General features: G+C 38.1%; 1 protein-coding gene across 2 annotated transcripts; it reads right to left on the bottom strand.

The window, feature by feature from the left end:
* Window positions 1-5,233: 5,233 nt before the first annotated feature.
* On the bottom strand, window positions 5,234-25,749 carry LOC149077665 (uncharacterized). 2 transcript variants are annotated; one of them, XM_089245229.1, is made up of 2 exons: window positions 25,486-25,749; window positions 5,234-5,950 (listed from the first exon to the last, which is right to left on the bottom strand). In XM_089245229.1, exons 1-2 carry the CDS (start codon window positions 25,625-25,627, stop codon window positions 5,397-5,399), a joined length of 696 nt encoding a protein of 231 aa, XP_089101355.1. In that variant the 5' UTR covers window positions 25,628-25,749; the 3' UTR covers window positions 5,234-5,396. The 2 variants fall into 2 exon arrangements, with proteins under 2 accessions (XP_089101355.1, XP_089101354.1); XM_089245228.1 differs by lacking the exon at window positions 5,234-5,950 and adding an exon at window positions 9,669-10,966 and having other exon boundaries at window positions 25,486-25,736.
* Window positions 25,750-26,139: the final 390 nt, after the last annotated feature.

Below are 26,139 nucleotides of genomic sequence, written 5' to 3'. Positions count from 1 at the left end.
TTATATATAAGACATATAAAAACCTAGACTTACTTGAAGTGTCTAAGCTGTCTTCAGTACTTACATTAAATTAGTTTATTTTATTTTTGTTCTCTGTAGAACCAATAGGGAGCGCTAACATTTTCAATAAAAGTAAATATCTCAAAAAATCTGCACAAATGCCATAACTTCATGAAATATCAAAAATGATCGCGAAAAGAAAGGATTTCTGCTTGTGCAACAAATTAAGAGGTTTAGATGCAATAAACAAAAAAAAAAACTTTATGGTGTAAATAAATTTAATCCCGTATATACGGGATGTCCTCCTTATCCTGATATTTTACTTATTTTGACACCTTTGTGTAGAAAAACAGTGTGATAACATTTCACAATGCATTGTAAGTTTGCAATTTTATACTGTAATGTCCCCTCAAAACGAGTTTCTAAAATGTCCCGGTATTTAATTAGGAATTCCGGGATATGTCCCGTATCTCATCGAGCTGCCCTATCTTTATGCATATATAACGGCCGAAGCCCGAAATAGTCTAGTTTGCCAATTGACCGGCAATTTCGCGTATTGGCCAATTTCGCTATTAATCGACTAGCTAATGTTCGATCGTTTTTTGATTTCAGGCTTTGGCCAGCCAGTTCGCAATACAGCATAGAGTGATCAGCCAAAGTCAGAAGAAAAAAAAGGCGTTATATAAATTAGTTTCTTTATTTATTATCATCACCTGTTGCAACAAGGTGAACTCCTATGGCATTTCGAATTGCACAACAAACCAGAAGCAATAAATGTGTCGCCTACCGGACTGTCTTACATCAGCTCATCGAATTTTGGCCCAGAGATCTCCAGCCACTCTGCGAAATGACCGGCCAAAGCAGAAAAAACACTAGTTATTTCTAATGATCGGACTTTGGTCGCTTGGCTAATACACGAAATGGCCAGCCAAACGCCGTAACACATACAATTCCAAAGGACTATCACGAAAGTTTTATAACTTTATGAACTTTATTCAGCATTGAATCCACTAAACCAGTGATATGGGAGAACTTTTTTAGGAAAGGGCAAAAACAAAAAGAAAAAAATTTGGCGGCCGGACATATTCTGACAATGATTCATAACTGGAATTTTTATGCTTAGAAATGAAGTGGGGAAAGTGTTGTATACTTTGAAGACTTCCCGGTTAAATTGCACATGAATCTCAAAACTGGTCGCATCTGGCCCGAGGGCCATATAGTTTGCCCATCACTACTCACTACACTAAACCGTCCGAAACTCGAATCCCCGAAAAAAGATGTGACACGTTTCTCCCGTTGTAATAAGAAACTTTTCATCCACTTCACCCATTTCATAAAAAAAACAAATAAATTAAATAGCGAGGTGTGGCAGATCAACGAGTGACTGATAGAGGGACCTAGAAAGTGTGGGGGAGCAGGTCAGTGAATGACCTGGACTTGAAGAAGAGCGACTAGGAGTTTGTGTGACTGAGCATGAGACGAAGAGGGACTTGAAAAGTGTGTGAGCATGGGATTGACCTATAGGTTGTATAAGTATTTGAGTGACCTAAGAGAGCAAAAGACAGTGTCAGTGAGTGATCAAAAGAGGTATTTTCTTTCGATGAAGTAGGCGTTTCTCAGATTTTCAACAGGTGCAAATTAAGGGGGTAACCTTTGCTTGGTGTACCCCTGATCCTTTGGGATACGCAGGTATTACGGAAAGACGCCGTCATCCCGCTCAGTACGAACCGACGGGCGAGACAGGAAATAAATCCTCGAATCGAGAACCGGGGAGAATCTGATTCGAGGGAGGGTGCTACCCCTCTTAATGTCCGTCGCGGGTTTTTTGGCTACGGCTACAGAGCCAAAGCCGCTGACCCGAGGGCTTAGTGCAACGTGCACCAAGCTAATAGAATTACCCACTGTATCGATCCGGGGAACCCTGGCCTGTCAACAGTAGGGTAAAATTAATCTGTCTCACGACGGTCTGTCTCAATTAAGGGGATAAAAAAAAAGTGTTCCATTGAGAAATGAAATTTACAAAATATCTGGGCATGTGTGTCAACACTATAATAAAGAGGGCCCACTCACATCGGGTCCCATGCTTTGGGAAGGGCGTCCCCACCCTTACGATGATAGAAAAATAAATATCAATCAAATTTTCATTCTTTTTGTAGTTAGTCAAACAGTCGCTGTGTTGGTCGAGTGGTCATAGTGACGGACTCGCATCGCGAGGTCCCGGGCTCGAACCCCACCGTTGCTACAGTGGCGGTCGACTGAAATTGGTTTTTCTGTGGTTCCCAACTTCGAGGAGCGAATGCAAGCCGTTTTCCACTTTAAAAAGTCTCGCCACGGAGAGCAACAGACCTACAAACGATACAAATGTTTTGCTATCATTACACTTCACTCACTCACTTCTGAAGTATAGATGGCAGTCCCCCTGCGGTAGCAATTTTTTGCTGCGGTCAAGTCGCCGTTTTTTCGTTGTATCCGTGTCAGGAAAGTTTTCTGACAAGGACGAACCGGGTACCGCACTCGTGAGCAGCTATTGTTACAATTTTGCAGAGGCATTAACGCGGAGGAAACAGTTAATTTATCAACTTAAAAATTAAAATTTATGCAGGAATGTTTTAACATTGATTTGTGGCAGCAAAGCAGATGATTACAAAAGCAGTGGTAGCAACATGTAGCAATCTTTCATATAATTGAATAGTAGAAGGAAGAAGTATTCATCACCTTTCTTCAATTTTGTGTGCCCGTGTTTCGCAATGACGGGAGTCGTATAGAAAACTAGATCCTCTATTTATTTATCACAGTCAACGCTAGTTACAACGATCGGTATAACAAGTTCAAAATGCTTGCATTATAACGAGAATCCTACACGTTTTTCTTCCGATATAAGCAACCAGCTCCAAGAAATTAAAACAACTCCCAACTAAAACTGAAGCTTTTAGCAAGCCACAAAGGCGAATCCCTTAGCCTACCCGTTCCAGCTAGCACTATTAGCCTTGCGTAGAGCATGCAAAAGGCCATATAACCCCACTATTACCATTACCGATTAAGCGGTAGTAAGATTTAGATTTCTGTGAGACTTAGAGTTTTTGCGCTTTACCTCGACACTTGACGGAGGAATTTACTGTTATAATTCCCGGTGGGATGCAAAAATTTGACAGCCCTACGGAAAACCGCAACGATAATGTACAATTACTTATTTACAGTCTTTGGACGCAGGCTACTACATTACGCGATTAACTTTCGCACAGTCGTGAACTTAAGGTTCATAGTTAATGTTCATCCGAAGCTGTTAACTAGCTTGTGCTAGTTAAAATAGAAATATAGAATAGAGGGAATATTTAAAATTATTATTTTCAAATATATTTAAATTGATAGTTTGGAGTATTTTAAATTTGATTTTTGGATTTAACTATTTAGAACTGTAGGTCAGGCACCGATAGCAGGCGACAGTAACCGATCTACTATATGTACAGCAAACAAATAATTGAACAATAGGAACGTAAATAAGAATGGTTGCCTATGGATGGTAGACATGTTTCTTGAGGGTTTAAAGTAAGCGGCGTCATGTCGATGGAAGAAGCTTTGTCCAAGCGGTGGGAACATAGTCCCAATTAAAAAGAAATACAATCACAGGCCGATGTAAGTAGATGGGGCAATCGCCATTCATTAGGGAATCTTTTAGTTACCGTCACAAAGCATCTGGTCGGTTGTACTTCAGGGGTGCCCTAGGCAAAAGGGATCGTCCGAGGAGTGTTTTCTTGGAGAAAAAGCGGGGAATCGTGGAAAATAAAAGGGACCAACGAATGAATAGACAAATTTCAAGATTGAGAATAGATGACGGCCATTTAAGTAGAAGTAGAATCCCTTTATTTAGGGGGTGCAATTAAAGTATAACAGAGGATCTAAAATGCCGAGTGTTAGTCATGGGAAGCTTCGATGTAGGTTAAAGGTTAGGCCATGGCCGTTGGGGTTCTCGGGGTCCTGAAGGGAGAGTCGCTTGGACAAAGAAATTAGGGATGGATCGGCAGTGGCCAATCTTATGAATAAACCTTCAAGAAACGAATAGAAACTTAGAGATGATGGGTAAAATATCAAATCAAATTAAATGGGTGGAGTTTTCCAAGGGACGGGGGACGTCCGAAGTGAAATCTTAAAGGGATGAGAAAATCTGGATACGGGGAATTTTGAGTTTTGGAGTTAGAGAGCAATGGAGTAACGAAACGAGACGGAAAAAGAGATGACTGGTGAAAACGGGAGTTGTAATCACAGGAATCGGTTTCCTGGCTGCGATGAGTGTCTAATGGGCTAAAGACTGGAGAAGGGTCTCACCTGGTGAGTGATGCATGGATTATATTCTCTCTCCCATATGTGACATATAGTGTAGGTACTTGTAATTAATTGTTTTGGGGGCGAACTGAGGTGTAATGGAAAATCACGGGTCATATAATGTTCAGGGCCAAGAGCTTAATTGTTTTGGGGGCCAACCGAAGATTTTGTTAAGAATTTCTGAATGAAGTTGTATTAATTTCTTTTAATAAGGATGGTAATATGAGAATACAATTTGCATTAATTCAATTAACTATAGTGTAAATAAACGAATTAACTTCCAGCATCTCGTGTATGACTACTTTGTGTAAACTTTGCCTGAGTTATATACTTTATAAACAATACACAACGCAATTGAAATCAGGGAACGGTATTCGCTTACGTACTTACGAGAACGGCCTCAAACCCGAACGGGCTAACAAAGCTACTCAATCTCTTTGGCCATCACCCGGCATACAATACTTATACACGAGTGGCCCGTTGGAAAGTTTGTCGTTTTTTCCTTATTTCTATTGTACAGTTAATGCACATCTCTCTCTTTTTGTTACAGTTCATGGGTCGGTGACCGCCTTCAACGCATCTTCTGCAATGGTATTTTCGCTTGCAGAATTTGTTCAAATGGTCGAATTGCCAGCACCGAAAGCACTGCAGGAGGTTTAAGATACTCCCATCGGTGCCAGACTGCATATACAGCTCCTCGACCCATAAGTAACTTGAAGACGCTTGGTCCCATTTCCAGAATCTAGTTTCTTTTACCTCCGACTGGTAGGATAAGTCTCAAATATTTTTATTATAATGACTATCCTGTGTGTTTTCCTTCCGATTTAAGTTGGTTTTTGACGGAATAATGAGACCCGCGAATCTGTTGTAGTTGCGTCCGAAGTGAAAACAAAATAAAACACATCTTTAATAATTTGAATTATTTATTCAAACAACTGTGCGCAAAATTGTTCTCCCTTACTTTCACAAAAAAAAAAAAAACCTTGTTATAAAAATGGAAAATAGTCTCGAGCAGTCCTCGTTCATGTCCGTTTTGAGGGATGTGGCTCGAACATTTGATGGCATGTTGATTTGGCTCACTCTTTACGATCGCCATAAGCAAAGTCATAAACAAGTTCTTGCATTTTAATCCTCAGCAACATTTTCTTCTCTGGCGCTAGCGCTTGCACATGTGGTAGAAGACTGTCGAAGAAGCTTTCGTCTTCGGTGCGAGGCTTTTTTAATTGATTCCCTAATCTTCTCGATCTATTATCATTTCTGATAATAGTTTGGCCAATATCAATGTCATTTCCCTGTTTCCTTTTCAATGTTTTACTGACACTGACGGGAGCGGAAGTAGCCACCCGATTCTCTTCTTCGTCCTGCGATGAGGATTGATCACCACCATCACCATTAGCGAATTCATCTGAACCGTGCGTATTTGATTCAGAAAAATGGGAATTGACTTCATCTGCGGTATCTTCGAGAGAAGATGGTGTGAAAGAGAACTGGTCTCTCAAAAAGTGCAGGCTATCAAAATGTGGCCAAGTGTACATAAATGACCCATCTTCAGACCGTTTGTTTGGACCTGTTCTCAGTAGTTTCCGGTAACAGTCACGTAGATTTTTCCATTTTAGTCTTACAGCTTTTCCTACAAAAGTAAATAAATAAAATAAAATAATAAATTAATTAATTAAACGCGTCATTTCAATGAATCTAAAAGAATGAATGTAGATGGAAATTGTCGTAATAGTTCAATGCCGCAACGAGGGGGAGGGACTTGGGGGGGGGTCTAACCTAAGAAAATGACCGAAAAAAGTGAAAAAGATGGTCAAATCTATTGTTCTATCACTTTGGTCCCCTCCCGAAATGAAAGTGGTCCCTTTCCCCGAACGAAATTTCTGGCAACGGTCCTGTAATAGTTCCTCTCAAAACTATTTATCTCGGCAAAGAAACGTGTCTTCCATATTAAGCATCATTTCAATGAAATATTTCACAGTTGTCTCAAAGAATTTCTTATCCCCTGCCTTGCAGCATTCCGAATTTTAAATTTGTCCTGGCATCTAATGCAATGTATTTAAATAGAGACTTTGAGGTATTATTTTGAGCTCATGCGTTGGAAAAGTTTCGAGTCATTTGTGTTAAATTGAGCTTATCAAGAAGGAAGTAACTGCTAGGACCAAGGGGGCTTGGGTTTAATGGTAAACCTCGGTAGAGTTCTCCCAAGTTGCCTCTAACCTCTTGCGGTCCTATGTCAAGGTGTACCAATATGTTCTGCCGTCCCGCCTTTACAGGCACCTGGCAAGGTTGGTTCAACGCAGCAATCGTAATTTCACAGCGATATAAGCAATCAACACTCCCGACAATGTACTGAGCTTTAAAGCAGTTAAAACAACAAAAGCGTATAAAACTTCAAAGTAAAGATATAAAAACTAAGTAAATTAACAAATAAAAACACAAAAACATGAAGACTTAAAATTAAAAGTAAAAAAAAAACGCTAAATGTAAATTAAAACTGAAAATTTAAAAATTAAAGTTGAAATATATATAAAAACCTTCTAAACATACAAACCTTTAAAAAACAGAGAAATACAAACTGACAGATTAAAACACAATAACATATAAAACTTAGCATTGAATTTAAATTAACACACACACACAAAAAGTTGAGACGATTCGAAGGCTGTGAATTCTGAACATACACAACATGCATATATCCTATTGTCGACGTACAAAGACATACGACCAATAAGCTATCTATCGATCACATTCTATAGTTATGTCAATGTCTATAGTCAAATCAACACTATTTCGAAACCCAGAAACTCGGCGAATTCGGGTTGTTGTACACTCATGTCAAGGTATATTCGACATGGGTCCGCATCGGGAACCAACGGAACTTCCTTGTTACAACTGCCCCTTACGATAATAGGGAGGTCCTTGTGTTGTAATAGCTATACAAAGACTACTAAGGGACAAACATTGTAGGGGGGCCTTTCTAACTGTGAAGGAAGTTGTTATAACGTACTAAGTACTAACTGTACTAACGAAGTGCCAAAAAACCTCTGGACCGCAAAGGATTAACACAGTTTTCCACTACCTAATTCTTATCGATGGCCAATTAGGGTAGTGTCCCTTTCCCATGAAAATACGGCATCATCATCTCTCATGAACTCTGCGTAGTTGGCGAAACCTTAACGATTACTAAAATTTTTATTCTCAGTTGTTGGTAATTAATTGCCATAAGTAAATTAATTACCGGAAACGAAACGACTTTTTTGGTGAAACCATCTCTTAATCAAGTTTTCTTTTCTCTCTACGGGGAAAAAAATCAGCTGCTCAGACTAAATATAGGCATGAGTAATTAGTGCATAAAATCTAAGAACTACTTCTCTCAAAATTTTAAAATAATTTATGAGATTAAAATTTACCATATTTGTTGTTAGTGACGCGTTTGACCAACCCAAAAAAAAAAAAAAAAAACAACCTTTCTCCATTACATTAATGAAATCTCATTTGGAAAGCTTTGCTAGCATAAATGTGGCGCACTTATAGCCATTCGGGAAACAGTAGCATTGTTTTTTCACATCCAACAAGTCTTTCCTGTTCTATTTTGTTTCCAAGGATCTCTCACGTTACAGAGAGTAAGTAGATGGTGCATAAATATTTCAAATAAATTTCAAAACATGTTGAAAAAATAAAAAAGCGTTTGACCTGTAGTGAAACCTCTCAAAAAACAGACGCTATATATATATATATAATAGGACCACAATTTTTTTCCTCAAACGAAAGTCTGACCATATGTACACTATATATACACTAGAACACCACTAATGGCTCTTAAAAAAAACTACGTGCGCGAGGAAGTTGAAGAAATTAACAGAAAAAACAAACGCTCATAAATTCTGCATTGTAAGAATTGCAGTATGAATACCTGATCATACCTTATAATGATGAATTACATAGTCGTCTTTAAAAAAACTTCGTTTTCATTTGAAGAAGTGACATACTTGGCGGACAATGCAGTTCGTAGTCATCGTCTCAAAAACATGTTTGCAGGGGTTGCATTATCATACTGCTCTACATATGAAAGGGTAGTTTCAAAAGCTACCAGTTTCTGAATGAGTCTTTGGTGTAGAACCCCCATAATACCTAGTATAAAGACGCCTTATAAGACGAGTATAAAAACGCCTCTTAATCCAGTGGTTCTCAACATTTTGCCAACCGAGGCTCCCTTGTTATGACATCGTTTATCCACGGCTCCCCACAGTAGCCTAAGAAAGAACCACTGTAAAGCACTGAATAATCAATGTTCGTAGCTCAAAGTGACACCCTTGAGAAAGGTTGGCGACGTCTCTAGAAGGAAACGTCACAATTTGAGAACCACTGATCTAACCTAAGACGCCTTCATATATAAAGAGGTTCTAATCTAACCCATCCCTTGACGATGAGTCATTGCTAGTTAAAACTACGGAGAAGATTTCTGCATCAGTGAAAATTTGACGGCTGAGACAGTATAATGATAACATTTCACTCACATCTTTTTCCTCTCTTTCTTCTTCCTCGCAACCAGGGAATTTTTTTAAAAACTGGAAGATTTCGTTGGTTTCCTTTGTTGTTTCTCGATTATCGCCGAAAGCAAGTCTTGGTCATAATTTTTCCCAGATTTTCTTTAGCAAGATTTCCCTCACTTTTTCCTATGCCTCGCAGGTTAGTATTTTCACCGGATTTTTCTTTGGAAAGTAATTCATCCTCATCTTCAATGAGATATCGAAGTAACATTTTTTTTGCTCCTATTTGATGCTTTGTAACGGCCCCTGGATCCATTGGCTGAAGCAAAGACGTAACATTGGAAGGTAAAAAAAAAGCGCACTCTTTAATTTCCCCGCCATTGTTTCGGTCATTGTTAAACGGAATTATCTCGTCTGTAACTCTTATCCCACCCGTCAAAATGCTCACTATTATTACAGTGTTAAAAAAATCCATGTTTTAAAGACAAACACCGATAATCCGAACAGGTCCTGGTTCCAATTACTTCGGATTAGCGGGGATTCTAGTGTAGTTGGAATGAACCAAAACGATTTGATTCACTTGAAACTTTGGCCGCTCGGAATTACATGTGACACGTGAACAAGCTGCGTGTTTTAAGAGAAAATTTGCACGTCGGACGACATGTAATGTACATGTTACTGCCAAAGCCCGAACTGAGGCCAATTCGCTACTGGGTGGCCATTGGCCGGTTAATCGTCAATATTTAACGAAATTGGCCAATTTCGAGGTTTTGGCGGTAACATATACATAATGTAAAAATCACTACTTGACGAAATCGTTTTATATTGTATAAAAGGATTTTTTCTTCTTCTTTAAATGATGTCAATTTATTCTCTCTAAATTGTCTATTATCGGAATTTGATATAATTTTGATCAATACAGAACACGTTCGACAATCTTCTATAAGTTATAGACATCAAGCTTATATTACTGATATTTGAGATCCTGAGTGTATATAAACTCGATAATTATAGAAGTTTAATTTCGATAATTTTCGAAGTGCTTTCGTTTTCAACGCCATATTTGCGCGAAACAAGAAAGATTTTCTGCAACGAGCAATATTGAAAATAATATCGCAACTGGAAAAAGACTCGCCAGTTCAATTCCTGCGGAAAAGATATCCGGAAAAAATAAATGCTAAGCTCACAGATTCCTCATTCAATTTCAATAAAGAGAAAGAATACTACGAGTTTTGGTTTAATAATTTTAATTGTTTTTCATTACAAATTACAATTAATTGCTTGGTCGTCGTAATAACTAAATCATATGTTTTTTCTTAATTTTTGAAATCGGAATACATCTCTAGTTTAACAGGGTCATAAGCAAAAAAAAATTAATATGACATTTATTTTAAGTCTTGAACTAAAAAAAATCCGTTTTAAACAGAATGGTATTTCATTTTAGAAAAAATATACCTATATATTTCACATTTTTTTTCAAACAGCACTTCCATGATACTCGGAAAAAAATAATTCATTGATTTTAGAAGTTTCGAGCTGTGTCATTTAAGTTAGTTGTGAGGGATGTGGTTCGAATATTTGATGTTTTATTAATTCAGCTCACTATTTATGATCGCCATAAGCAAAGTCATAAACAAGTTCTTGCATTTTAATCCTCAGCAACATTTTCTTCGCTGGTGCTAGCACTTGCACGTGTGGTAGAAGACTGTCGAAGAAGCTTTCATCTTCGGTACAATATTTTTTGCACTGATTCCCTGATATTATGAATCTGTTATCACCTTTGATTGGAATTCGGGCACTATCAACATCATTTTCTTGTCGGTTTTTCAATGTTTTACTGACACTGACGGGAGTGGAAGCAACCACCGAATTCCCATCATCTTGCGAAAAGGATTGATCACCATTAGCTAATTCATCTGAGTCGCGTGTATTTGATTCAGAAAATCGGGAATTGGCTTCATCCTTGATATCATCATGTTCGGGAGAAATTCCATCACTTGATCTGGGAATATACTGGCCTTTCAAAAAGTGCAGACTGTCAAAATGTGCCCAAGTATATATAATCGACCCGTCTTCATATCGTTTGGTTCGAATTTTTATCACTTCTTTGCGGTAAGTTTCACGCAGAGTTTTCCATTTTTTTCTTACATCGTTTCCTGAAAGAAAAAACACATGGAGTTTACTCGGAGCCTTTTTCAGTGAAATTTAAAGTACTAAAAATTCATCCGGTAACACAATAAATCCGTATTTTAAGAAAATAAAATGCCACGCGTTAACAGTCACGCACCATAATATCAATCGATGCAGTCGTTTCACACACCAGGAAAATTATAATCAGACTTTTAAAGGATCACCCAGTGATCAAAACTGATTTGAATAATGAATTGGAAAATTTGCGCAAATTTGTCTTGGCAATGTCTCGTAACAGGGTCAGCCATCCATTCTATAACAGTATTTTCCAACATTTGTTTTTCTGTCTCACTGTACACAACCTTTTGCTATGTCGAGCTGGACTCGACGTAGATCCGCATCACGAAACGACGGTACTCCCTTGTAACAACGGTCTCTTACAATAATAGGGAGGCACCTGTGAATTCGGCATCTTAGCAGAACTCATAAGCTATATATACAAAAACTGCAGGAAGGCAAAACTCCAAGGGCCTTCCACATTGCGGGGAAGGCGTCATAAATCACGAACTGTACTAACGAAGTGCAAAAAAACCTCTGGGCCGCAAAGGGTTAAACCTACAGTTAAGCTTTCGTGATACACTTGAATTCAATTGAAGAATAATAATTTTTCTCAAAGTTTTCATTTATAAGTTTCATACTCATTTTCTACTTCTTATAATAATTTTTTTTCAGATTTCTTAATCAGGAAGACCGATTATTGAGACCAAGCACTTTATTGTAATTGGTAATAAAAATTTTCTCAAAACAAAACTTTTACAGTATTTTTCTATTTAACATTGAATGAGACATCTGAGCTCAATATTTTTTCAAGATGTTTTCTTTGCAAGGTGTGTTGAATTTCGGACAGGCACAGAACTGGTCTCAAGTATTTTTCTAATGATTTTTCCAACTGTAATAAATTTTTTTTGTTCATGGCAGAAAATCTAGCTTTGCACAAATATAACGATGAAAACGGAAGAAGTACAGTCGAACCCCGTTTTAACGAATACCGTTATAACGAAAATCTAGTTTCAACGAACACTTTTCTAATCCTCCAGATAAGTATACATAGGAAAAATGCAAAGACCTGGAATTCCTTTATAACGAAATTTAGTTATAACGAAGTGATTTCTCCGGTCTCTTGGAGTTTGTTATAACAAGATTCGACTGTACAAATAGGGTTATCGAAATTAAGCTCCCCGACATCAAGGATTGGGGAGGGAGTTTTATCGGTTCAAATGTTACTAAAAGAAAAATAAATACAAATACTTTGGATGATTTCACCTTTTAATAAACTTAAGCAAAGTACAAAAATTTGACGATAGGAGCTACCGTTGCTTGATAGATCATGCTGCAGATGTTCAATATGTACCCCTTTGAGTTCAACAATATTCTCTGCCAGAAGGAAATATTGACTTATTGGGTAAGCATCGTCAGCTCTCAAACCAGTAACCATATCATATCTGAAAGCCAGCATTCATAGGCATGTTCTAGAGCAGTGGTTTTTCAACCTTTTTTTTATTTAAATGTTGGCAATAATTAACTATCATTAATTACAAAGCATTTTATTGCTTCTATTTATAATATCAGTGCACTTTTGACAGTTCTTTTTGTAGAAAATAGTGTGTAAAAAAGCAGGGTGTTCAAGACGTCTTGACCGGTTTTGAAAAAAAATATTTAAAAGCCGTTAGAGATAAACGGCTTAAAGAAAGTTTTTAGAATGCTGTTAAAAGGGGATTCGTTATTTCGCTTTCGTGAAGACAGATCGCGGCGTAAGATATCTGTACAATTTGGATCTAACTAAAGTTCTTTTGTTTCGTTTAAACCCGTAATTCTTCTTCGGTTTGCTGACGTAAACAATAGGTGTTGCAAAAAGAATAGAAATAAAATAAAAAACTTTGAAACCCTTTCTTTCAAATGCTTTAAGCCGTTTGTCCCGTTCAAAAATAAGAATTTTGCTAATAACTACAAAAATCAGGATATATAAAGTCAACAATGTCAGATCCCACTATGCGATAACATAACGAGCGGTTTATTTTCAATGGGTAAGAAATCTGTACCCGCATTTGTAATGTAATATAGGTATTGAAAATTGTAAAAAGTGTGATATGTGAGTACAACTGTAGCTATAATGTTCAGAATATCGATTTTTTTTATTGGTTATGCTACGATGAATTTTTTGAAACTTAAAATAAAATTATGTAATTTTATTCGGAAAAAAACTCTTTATAGATTAAAAAAAAAAAGTGTACGGATAGCTTCTCGACTCATCTCATTAACAGTGATATTATTTTCTGTAGAAAGTAACGAAATTTACATCTGCGGATTTTTAGCGTGTATTTTTATCCAATATCTGCATTCTGATTTGAGTAGGCCTATAACTACAGTATTTCAATCTTAATACATAGGCCTACTATGTAATAATATAAAATAATAATCGAAACGATTCAATACGAGCAGCCATTAAAAATATGTATCAGCATTTGTATTTATTCGCAAAATTAAAGCGTTTATTGGAAACCTCCAATTATTATTTAGCCTCCAATATTACCAAATTGATTAATTTGGCATAAACAGGCTGGTAGGGTTGCTAGTTAGCGGTATATCACGTCACATGGTATTTTCCTCACAGGCTTTTGACGTGAAAACGTCTTTAAAATCGATGCCGGGTGTGGGGGAGGCAATCGCGTCCAAACGCGCGACTGTTTTTGTCGAAGTAATTTCGAACTTCCAATACCTTCATCGCTGGCATCTTGGCCTCATTCCAAAGAGGAAAGTTTGTGCTAGAATCACTTTTATATTTGTGGCTAGAGATGTAAAATTCTCGAGAATAATCTTTCGAAGAATATTCTCTGTGCTAGGACTACTATTATAAATATAACTTCAGAATATTCTTATAAGTTCTTGATGAGAATATTCTCCTCTTATTTATAATATAGTTACATATAATATCCTTGAGAATATTCTCTGGAAGGACTACTTTCATAAATTACTGAGGAATATTCTTATAGAAAATAATAAGAATTATTCTGAAGCTACTAATAATAGTCCTTCCACAGAATATTCTCAAATATTCTCCTCGATGAGAATATTCTTCAGTTACCGAAATCTTTCCAGAGAGTATTATCAAGAATATATGTAATAACATGTATTATAATAAATAATCTCGATAAATAACTTGAGAATAATAATAATTATTTTTTTATAATTATTATTTTTGATAAGAATATTCTCTAGTAATTTATAATAGTAGTCCTTTAAGAGAATATTCTCCGGAGAATGTTCCTGTCTCTCTTCCCGTCAAGAAGATGGGTATATTGAAGTTTGTAGACCACAATATTAAAGTTTGAAAGCAAGAAAATTAAGCCAACGGGGCTGAATTACACAACTTTTAAAGAAATGTGAGTGATACAGAATTTAAGTGTATGTGCATTGAAAAAATAACAGTTCTCTGTATCTTCTCAGAATGAAGGCGATTGTATAATAATTGCTTCCTTTATCAATCAACTTTGATTTAATTTCTTTTGTGTTGTGAACTTATTTCTGAAAATTTATCTAATTTTAAAATATATATTTAATGTTTCAATTTAATGGTTTCTAAAATCTTTTATAACCAAACTTTTAAAACCTCTCATCGTGACCTGGAGAATATTCTGGGAATATTCTCTCTCGAACTAAAGTTGCCATCGGGAAGTGATTATACCAAAAATTGTTTTGTTGTAAATATTTCAGGCAATGAAAACTGATTTATATTTCACAATATAAACAAAATTAGTAAAAAAAATTAAATTATTTAAAAGAAAAATGAATATTCTCGATTATTCTCCAATTTTTACATCCAGGAGAATATTCTCGTTCTCAGCCCATGATGCTCTTAAGACGGCCTTGGCTACTGGCTAACTGTCGCAACACCGACAATTTCAAATCGCTTAGCGCTATTTCATTCGCTCTCTTGCACTTCTTTAAACACATTCCACCCCATCACTAGTTTCAAAGTTCGTATCCTCATCGATTCCTATTCTCTGTTACCCCTCCTTAGTAGCCGAGAAGCCAACTTCATATCGATCTTCATTTTGTTAAAGATTCCGAACCTTCACTTATGTGAAATTTTGTTTCCATGATCCTCATCACAGAATTTTATAGTACAAAAAATTTAATTTCAATTTATTATACACAATTGACGTTTTCTCGAAAATAACTGCGGCAGTGTCCGACACACCGCCTATTTTTTTTTACCCTTCAGAACCCCTCTGGTCATTTTCTCCTGAGTATGTCACCATCAACTGTTGTGTCAGAGCTACATCGCCTTCATCGTTGGAATGGGGTAGATCTTCACAAGAAGGCTCTTAATTATTTTTATAAGAGTACGTGAGATCTGGAGTATGTGCGGACATCTCTTCCTCCGCCGCTATGGGATTTTTTGTTCCTAGTATGTGCGCAGCCTTATGGAAAATCGTTTAATTCGTGCCAGGTACTGCCTAAAATGTAAAGATAATGTACAGATTCAATAATGATAAATGAAAATTTACAGGAAGATGAGATACTGAAGAGATCTTTTATTTCAAACCATGTACACAACCAACACCAGCTTTACTTTAGTCTACTAAAACCAGCGTTGATGCAACCAAGTCGAATTCGTAGGTGACCATTCGTGATTTTTTAGCTCATTTCGGTGTCTGATACATGCAGAAGGAAAAGATAAGCTTCTAGAATGTCCAGATTCAAACATAAATTGAAAACTGTGATACAACTTCTCATGTCCGCTCAGTCTTGCACTGAAGAAAAATGCTCTCTGAAAACGTAGGCTCTTGTTTTAAAAAAACATTTTCTATCAGTTGAATATCTCATTTTACATTAAATGATTCAAAAAATTAAAAAAAAAAGAGTGGAGTTACATCGAAAAATTACTTAATCGGGCTCAAGTGACAGTAATTCTGATGATGATTGACACGAAAATTAAGCTCACGAGGTGGCTGTTGTATGTTAACGCGTGCATGCATGTGAACGCACATGCATGTTCATTAGCCAAATCCTTATTCGTTAGTCGAGGCAAAAAAATGACGAAAAAAATTTCGTTAGCCGAAAAATTCGCAAGCCGAGGCGTTCGCCATCCCGGAACCCTGAGAGCTTTCAAAGAAAACGTCCTTGTTACTAACAGTTGGTGATACGTAAATTTCGTATTTACGAAATAGATGCGATAAATGCGAAATTCGACTGTGCCTAAAAGCCGAGCAACAGGCCTACAACGTTACAGATATTCAATCATTACACTTCACTCACAATTTGAAGTAAAGATGGCAGCACTGAAATATCAGACACAACACTAGCTACATACACAGACTGTTAGGTGGACTCTGCCATGAAGCTGGGCTGGAAGAGATCTCGGCAACGGGATAAGTCCGGTGGCAGAGACCCTGGCGTTCATTCATTCATGCCTAAAAGCCGATATTCCCTTGCATAAACAAGATGACCATGTTGCCTGTGATTGCAGTGAAATATGTGCCTGGATCAGGCAATATTCTTTCAGTTGAAGTTGTAGGTCATATGTGAAATACGAGTTCAGCTTACTTTCATTTCTGACTTGTGTAAGAAAATTATGGAACTGATAGGCAATTTGAAATGATCAAACATTCGCACAAGTTTTCTGGAGTAAGTTAATAGCCTCTTGAAATCTTTCAAGCACTAAAGTCAATGGCATTTTTGAAAAAAAAGAAAAATTTTGAACAATGGGAATGGTGAATTGAAGAGGGACATAATATTGTGCTAACGGCAGCAGTAGGTAATTATTAATTGTTCAAATGAATTGACTCTACACATGACATCCAACTCAACGAATGAAGCCTGCCATACATGCCTACCATTAATTTATTTTGGCTCTCTGAAGCGCGTAACAACACCTAAATCATCTTTGTATCCAAATTTATTACTGAAAGCCTTTTTCGAAAAATACATTTTTTTAAAGATGTGACACGGGATGGGGAAACAATAATAGACTGCAAATGTTACCAGTATAATCCGAAACATGCATAAATTCGGCACCATAATAATATTGTTACGAAAATTATGCCATCTTCCACCTGTAGATTATGACAAACTTGGCACGTTTGGCGACAGCTCCGATTTGGCGAAGTCGTGTTGCCAACGGAAAAGAATGGAGATCATGGGAATATATACCAGAAATTTTCAGAACTCTCATCTTTTGCATTGAGCTTATATTACTAGAGGGAGCATCCAGCCGCCGCGACGGCGTAGACATCAAATGCAAGGAAATCACGTGACTCGGTGAAAAGAAAGTTCGTCTGCCCATAGAAATGTACAGTTTGGTCTCTAAATATTGGGTTTTAAAGATAAAAAAAAAAGAATTGGGAATTCATCTAAAGATGAAAAAAAGATTAAATCATTTCTTTCATCAATTCTTGAATATTCCTGCATTAATTCTTGAATTTTCCTTCATTAATTCTTGAATTTTCCTTCATTAATTCTTGAATTTTCCTTCATTAATTCTTGAATTTTCCTTCATTAATTCTTGAATTTTCCTTCATTAATTCTTGAATTTTCCTTCATTAATTCTTGAATTTTCTTTCATCAATACTGGATTTGTTTCTTTCATTAATGCTGAAATTATTTCTTTCATTAATGCTGAAATTATTTCTTTCATTGATTCTGAAATTATATCTCATTAATTCTGGAATTACCTCTTTCATTAATTTTGGAATTATCACTTATTTCATCAATGCTGAAATTATTTCGTTCATTAATTCTAGAATTTTTTCTTTCATTAATTTTGGAATTATCACTTTCATTAATTTTGGAATTATCACTTTCATTAATTTTGGAATTATCACTTTCATTAATTTTGGAATTATCACTTTCATTAATTTTGGAATTATCACTTTAATTAATTTTGGAATTATCCCTTTCATCAATCTAAAATTATCTTTCATTAATGCTGGATCGGAATTATCAACTTCATTAATGCTGAAATTACCTCTTTCATCGATTTTGGAATTATTTCTAATTAATTCTAGAATTATCACTTTAATTAATTTTGGAATTATCCCTTTCATCAATCTAAAATTATCTTTCATTAATGCTGGATCGGAATTATCGCTTTCAATTATTTTGGAATTATAAACTTCATTAATGCTGAAATTACCTCTTTCATCGATTTTGGAATTATTTCTAATTAATTCTAGAATTTTTCTTCCATTAATTTTGGAATTATCTTTTTTTCTTAATTCTGGAATAATTTCTTTCATTAATGCTAAAATTATCTTTCATTAATTTCGGAATTATCACTTTCATTAATTTCGGAATTATAACTTTCATTAATTTTGAAATTATCAATTTCGTCAATGCTGAAAGTATCTCTTTAATTAATTAATTCTGGAATTGTCTTTTATTAATTCTGGAATTGTCTTTCGTTAATGCTGGAATTATCACTTTCACTGGCTCATTATTTTATATTTAATTTTCTGGGTTCCGTATCTCTAAGCGAACTCAATATTTCGAAAATCAAAAATTTAATTCAATTTTTAAAATTATTGATATGGCGGACAACCCCACTAAATTTCCGCATTTCAATACTAAAATCGGCAATTTTAACATTGATCTTTATGGGGATCGTGTTTCTTTGCACCGAGTCACGTGATCTTCCGACGGAGATGTTGGGGACACCGTTTTCAGCACTGCCAAGGCGGAGACCGCTGACGTCATACTCCCTGCAGTAATATACGCGGAATGATCTTTCGCCTATATAAAGTGATGCCATGGCAAAAGCGATACAGTCTGAAACGGTGTTTTCCAGAAAACTGGAAAAAAAGGCCGTGAATACTGAAGGCCGATTGCATAGATATAGTGGAGGGATTGGGGACTTTCTTTCTTTCAAACCTAGCATAACTCAGGTCTATCGCCATCTGTGGGCAATTTACTACCTAGTGAGTTGTGCCGGAAGTGTAACTGTGTGTGTACCTAACAGTCTGACTCTGAGTGCGTATATAGTCATGGAGGAAAGAATAACAGGAGGTGACGCGACTAGCGCCTCCGTTGAGAAAGCATGGGGAATCTGGGTTGCCAGATGAAGCCAGTGATCGCTCTACTAAAGGGACCAAGTAAGCCCGAACAAACCGTGGCTTCCCATGCTTTCCTATGACCTATGAGAAACATCCCCGTTTTTAAAAATCATTTAAAAATTTACTATTCACTTTAGGAACTCGATTTTTTTCCCTCAAATTCTTTGGATATATTTATACAATTGAAAGAGAGCTTTTACAATTTTAGTTGTTGTTTGTTTTCGAATATCAACTTCAACAACACGGAACCTTTTACAAAAATAACCAAAATTTACCCATATCTTGTGCCACAAAATTTCTTCTCGGCATTTTAATTTAAAAAAAATTATGCCAAAGTATGTAACACCTCAGTGCTGAGAGGGACGCAATGTTTAAAGACACTTGAACAAGCGGTGTTTGAAAAAATCCGACTTTTTTTTGCGAAAAACATCATATATGCAAAACATTAGCATATATAATGCCTTTCAGCTGTTTATATTAAAATATTGTAGAAATATTTCTCCATTCCAGGCAAAAACTCGAACACAGACACAATTTTAGATTTCAAATTCAATTCGAAACTTTTTTGTCAAATTTTCGTACACACGTCACTTTAAAAGCAAAGTAATTGGTACAAAATGAAGAGAAAAAAACCCAGCCCAGATTATTTTTCTAAATACTTTAGGCCAGAGAGATGACTTATCGCGACTCGTACAAAAAGTTTTTCATTTTTTAATATTTTTTTCACAATACATCTACATAGCGGAAAGTTCGGATGGGCGGCATATATTTCCAGTAATACGTATTCAAGAATATGAGAGTGGAACGGAAGAAGGGTGGCGAAATTTGTACAGCCTAAAGGCAGCAAAACCATAAATACACAGTGGCGGACAACGTTGGAGCACTTCCTGTACTTTGAGGCACGAGGGCGGCAAAATGCTGTCTGCCCCGGACGGCTGAATCATGTTTGCCCCGGGTGGCAAAAATCCTAGCTACGGCCCTGTCAGAAGGTGCTCGAGCACCTCAGAACTGATTCAGAAATCAAAATTCCTCATGTAAAGCTTAAGACGAGCGCCCACGGGCCTGAAACACTTTCGAAATGTCCCGGATCTATCATAATCATGGACGAAACAAAAAGGCAAGATAAACAGTTAAAAGAAAAAAATTATGAAATTGCATTTTATTGCAGCTTCATATTATTTTAATTAATCATATTTCCATAGACATTAATGTGATGCATCAAATTTTTAAAATAAATTGAAGGCACTGAACTTATGACGAGTCGAGAGGGGAAAGTGATCTTCCCCTTTTTCAAAAATAAATTAAAATTATAAAAACCCCTTATACAAGGATAAACTTTTATTTTTCCCCTTTATTAGATCATGTAGATTACCTGAAGACGCATTAAATGGACATGGTGCTTAAATTTATTTAGTAATTAATATTTTAGAATTCGATCCGGCAAAACACATGTTAAGTATAGGGAAGAGAGCGGTTTGTTTGGGCTTACTCGTCAGCCCATAGGGTTGCCACAACGGCTTCGATTTTAGTTCCTGATGTCACCTCCTGTTATTCTTTCCTCCATGGTATATAGTGTTGTGTTTGATTTATCAGTGCTGCCATCTATATTTCAGAAGTGAAATATTATGATTGAATTACATTTGTACTGTTTGTAGATTTGTTGCTCTCTGTGGCGAGACTTTATAAGGGGTAAAGTTGGGAACCACAGAAAACCAACTTCAGCCGACTACCACTCTGACGGCGGTAGGATTCGAACCCTGTACTTCGTGACGCGAGTCTGTCATTATGACCACTCGAACCAAGGTTTCTAGAATATATAAGGTTAAGTATTAGCGCGCTTCAGAATGGAACTGGTTTTTACGTCACCCGATTCCTCACGTAACTTACTCAAACGGGAGCATAATGTAAAATTGTTGGTTTTTCATGAATTTTTTCGCATAGTTTTCACGCTCAGAACTTCATCATTTTTTTGGAGCGGATGCCACAAAAACCGCTTATTGTCAAGATATTTTTTTTTAATTTTTAAAAAATTATTTGATTTTTAATGAATTTTTTTCCCAACTCATGTATGCAATGTTAAGTCAATGGAAGCAGATTCTCTCTTCCACGAGAGGGAAATTCTAGAAACCATGAGAGGGAAATTATCAGGAGCGCATCTTTACGGAGAAAAAAACATACAGGGGAAGAAAAATATTAGATACATTTGAAAGTGTTTAATAATTTTGGTTGAATTAAAAAAAATTGCTTGGTAATAACAGTTATTATTAATTATTATTTATTATTAATTATTACTAGTTATTTGTTATTATTCATTATTATTATTATCATTATTTTGAACTCGCCCACACCTGAACTTGTTTAAACAGTTATAATGTAGTGAAATTGATTCCCAAGCAGGATGCCACGGAACCGTGGGTAAGGCGCAATAACTACAGGAAGGGGTTTTCGTTCGCTTTTTAACTTCATTAAAAAAAGTAATCGCGCTCTTTTCTAGTGTAGCCTTAACGCATGGGCCCACCCGGACACGGCCTGGGGTCTCACGCAGAGTTGGCCCTCCTGATAATGAGATATCGTTCGAGATTAAGCATGCAAATTGGTAAGCAATCACGGGCCACAAGGAGGGGGGAGCAGTCATGTCTGGTGCCCTGGGCGCTGAACCAGAAGGGATGCGAATTTCAACCTTTAACCTCTCCTTCAATATTAAAAGGAGGCACTAAAATGCGTGCTTGTCCCGACTGACCAATCATCTAGTTGCGGCACTGTGTAACCATTTCTAGTTAGGTAGGGAGGTCTTAAAAAAATCATTTTTTATAGACATCAGGGCCGCAACTAGATGCTTGGTCAGCCGGGGCAAGCATGCATTTTGGCGCCCCCTCATAATGTTGAAGGAGAGATTAAAGAGTGAAATTTGCGCCCCCTCTAGCACAGCGCCCGGGACACCAGATCCGCCTGCACCCCCTCCCCAGTTGCAGCCCTGTTAGACATTATATTGTTTTACATATTTCTCGTGAACGTGAATCTTTGTAACCACCTGCACTGCCCATACCCAGTCTGCCCATGCGCTAGAACGGTCCTACTGACTGGGGCCTCCTCCTCGGAAAGATTTTTTACGGATCCAAATTCGAAGACCCTCCCCCGCCCCTAAAATAAATTTCAGTGGATTTATAGAGCAAAAATTAGTTAACCTCTGGGCCCAACGCCTATCACCAGGACCGCAAAACTGTTCTTGCACCGGGCCGCTGAATGACTAAATCCGATTGCTCCCGGGCCATAGGCACTAGAACCTGGGGTTGAGGCAGTTCGAGCCCCTCCCTAATAAATTTTACGAGGGGATGAGCTCCCCCCCCCCCTATAATTAATAAATATACAATGCAACAACCACTGCCCCTCTCGCATAAGGGCTAGAGTCCCGTATATATGGGACAACCAGTCCCCCACCCATAGTGGTGGGATGACAAGAGATTCCATACGGCTCGCGAAAAAGTTTTGTTTAGAAAGTACCTAGTGCTTACAACACGATAATTGTATCAGAGAGAGTTTGTGGCCCGCAACTAAAAAGTACACGCCTAGGTAACACGTATGCGAAATCGAATTATATTATATAATGCACTAATGATTGTGATGCAGTAGTAACTATGCAGAAATTATTCGAGCATCAATTAAAAATTTTTAAATTAATTTTATCCCTGTTTTCATTGTCATATGGCCCGCAAACCTAAGAGTTTGAACATCTATGTCGGGGCCCAAATCAGACATGGGGGTTATCCGTGACCTGGATCAAAGACGTTTTGTTAATCAGTGAACGCATGTTGTTTAAATGTTGGAGCTAGTAGGCAGGGCCGTAACCCGGAGGGGAACGGGTGGGTCTGGTGCTCCGGATCCTGGGCTAAATTTTATCCTCTAACCTTTCTTTCGACATTACAAGGTGACGCCAAAATACTTGTTTGCTCCGACTGACCAAGCACCTATTTGCGGTCCTGTCCCAGGGCAAATGCTTCACTTCCCCATGCGGAAATCAGGCCCTGTTCTATGTTCAACAAGTAATGTGGGCAGGGCCGCAACCGATGCTTGGTCAGCCAAGCAAGTACATATTCTGGCGCTCCCTTGTAATCAGGGTCGCAACTACGGGGGGGGGGGGGGCAGGTGGGTCTCGTGCCCGGGGAATGCCCCCACAAGGGGTGGGCTGGCAAGGCTCCAGCCCTGGGGACCCGGGACGATTTTCATTATTTTTTGTTTTTCACGCTATAAATCCATCGTAAAAGGGCTCGTGAAAGTCTGGTCAGGGGGGGGGGGGGTCCGCAAAAGATTCCAGCCTAGGAGCCCCACTCCAGGATGTGGGGGCCATGGCCCGGGTCGCAAATTTTATTCCCAAACCTCTCCTTCAACATTAGAAGGGGGGCGCTAAAATGCGCACTTGCCCACGACCTCCTATATAACCTAGGTGACCACCTAGGTTATATAGGAGGTCGTGACTTGCCCCGGGTGACCAAGCATCTAGTTGCGGCCCTGCTTATAATGTTGATTGAAGGAGAGGTGAAAGGGTGAAATTTGCCCCCCCCCCTCCAGACCAAATCCGCCTGCTCTCCCCTAGTTGCGGCTGTGAATGTAAGGCAGAGTTATAAGAAAAAGATGAAAACATAACTTATTCCAATTTATACATTCCCACTGAACGCTAAATATCAAAAAGCCATCATTTATGGGGAAACTGTTTTCCCCCATTCTGATAATTCCCTTTCCGTTTCCCTTTTCGATTTTACAAACGTACATACCTCCCATTGATTTAACATTGCATACATGGGTCGAAAAAAAAATCTGTCAAAAATAAAAAAAACTTTCAAAAAAATAAAAAAATATATATTTTGATAATCAGCGGTATTTGTGGCATCTACTCTGAAAAAATGATAGAGTTTTGTGAATTGGCACTATGCAAAAAAAATTATCAAAAAACAGCAATTTTACAGCAGTGTTCCAACAGGAGACGGTCGCGTGAGGAATCGGGTGACGTCACTTGATTCTTCGGCTAGAAAACCGGTTTTAGGGCACCCCCTGCACTCGAACAATACCTTCTAAAGCAGAAGGTGCTGCTCTTGCTCTAGAAGGTGTTGACTCGAACCCTCACAGCGGCGAGAGGGAAGCTGCTTCTTTCCCTCCTTCCTCTCTTCGAGAGTATGTGCGGTGTACAACAAAACAACACAAATTTTGGTGCTCTTTATTCTACATCCTCGGAAGACGCCTTACTGCAGGAGAGAATGGAACTTTTCCGCCGCGGGTGGAAAAAGTTCCACCCGCGGCGCCCCTTCCCCTAATAAACGCTTATCCGCGATTCCCTAGAGCGGTTTAACACAAGAGACTCTTTAAAAAAGCCTTCGTCAGGGCCGGGGCGGTGGCCCTGAAAAAAAATTGGACGCACAGTTTGAGTACCCTACCTTTTAGGCTGCGCTCATGGGTACGAGTTACAAGAATTGTGCCTAGGAAGGAAAAAATGCATAGGAGTGGAGGAAGAGATGTCCGCACATACTAAAAGAGGAGGATACAGAAAATGGCCGGAAGAGGGTTCTGAAATGTAAGGGTGTGATGATGATGATGATTCTTCCACAGAAGAGGGGGGGGGGGAACGACCAATCATCAGATCGAGGTGAAAACAAATGTTTGTTCGACTCCCGCTCCTCGTTGAGTGGTCTTTTTTTCTTCTTTGTCTCGCTCCTCAAATATGTGCGATGAAGAACGGAACAATTGTTTTCGTCGCTAGTCTCTATTATGCGCTCCCGTACCTCTTGGCGCCGCACTATGCGCACGGCCTTATCGTACAAAAAATAAAAGGGGGCTCTACACAGGGCCGTCTTAAGAGCATCATGGGGGCCCCCCGGGCCAAATGATTTTTCTGAGGCCCTACCATGCAAATTTTCGAAAATCTCAACCAGATCCCACTTTCGTGAGGCCCCCGGGCCGTCCCATGCCTTAAGACGGCACTGGCTCCACATCCTCGTACCTCTCGGTCACATCACCAAGAGTGCGGGAAAAGGGTTAAGAGACCGGGTACTGTACTTGGTTTGATAGAAGTGAAAAAAAGTTTTTTCTTTTTTACAGTGGTACAAAAAAAATACACGTCTTTTTTTTACAGAATTACGAAAGGTTTTTAAATGTTATTTGTGTTGCTATTATTTGAAAGACGATTCGGTTTATGGCAAATCTTGATCTCATATTCGTTACCAATGATGAGAACGAAGAGATCAAACACAACGCTGTTCCCAAGGTTCCTATTATAGAAGCTATAATGTGTGTGTGTGTCGCTCTCCTTCCTTCTCTCTCTCTCTCTCCTATATGCGCCATCATAGTAGCAGCGCGCTAATAGCAAAAACCCCTTTGTTGCTCTCTCACGCGCCATTTCTCTAAAATAGCACCGTGAAAGAAGAAATTAAAGAAATAGTACTTACTGGTACTTTTCATGTCGGCAGCCACGACGTCCCAAAGCTTGTCTAGCACGAAGCGATTGCGATGATTGGGATCTTTGTTATCCCATAGCGGTTTATTGATGAAAACGTTGTGGATGAGCTTCTCGGATCGCGCGATGTCCATCTTTTCATCGCTCGAAGCGACGATGACAGCGAAGAAATGTCGTCGCTTTCCTCGCCCAAAATTAAATGGCTCGTAACGACGGTGCGCGTGCGCGCAAGAGTTTCATCTGCTCTTTTCTTCGCTCCCGTATGTCCGCTCTCTCTCTCTCTCTCTTTCTCGCTCGGCTTATTGCCCTCGTTTCCAAAAATATGGAGCTTTTGCTGCCATCTGCAGAGAACATATTCAACTATCACGATGGTTACTACTGCTATCTGCCGATAGATGACGGTAAGATTTTTTCTCTTCTGTGAGAAAGCGCGCCTATTTAAAAACTACCGTAAAAATTAATTATAGCTAACGCCCGGATTAACCATTAAGCAAAATAAACACGTGCTTAGGGCATCAGGAGAAAAGGGCACCACAAAAAATGATCAAATGATACTTTTTTTTTTAAATTAACCATTCCCCCCCCCACTCCCCCCGACAAACCAGTCACGACCCAGGCTCTGTCCCTCCAGGGATATAAGCCTTTT

This window comes from Pholcus phalangioides, unplaced genomic scaffold, assembly GCF_987345545.1.
Source record: "Pholcus phalangioides strain wild (caught in Gottingen) unplaced genomic scaffold, Ppha-v1.0 ptg000015l_1, whole genome shotgun sequence".
Classification (NCBI taxonomy): Eukaryota; Metazoa; Arthropoda; class Arachnida; order Araneae; family Pholcidae; genus Pholcus; species Pholcus phalangioides.
Note: the sequence above shows the minus strand (reverse complement) of the source record. Positions and strands in the feature narration are given on the sequence as shown.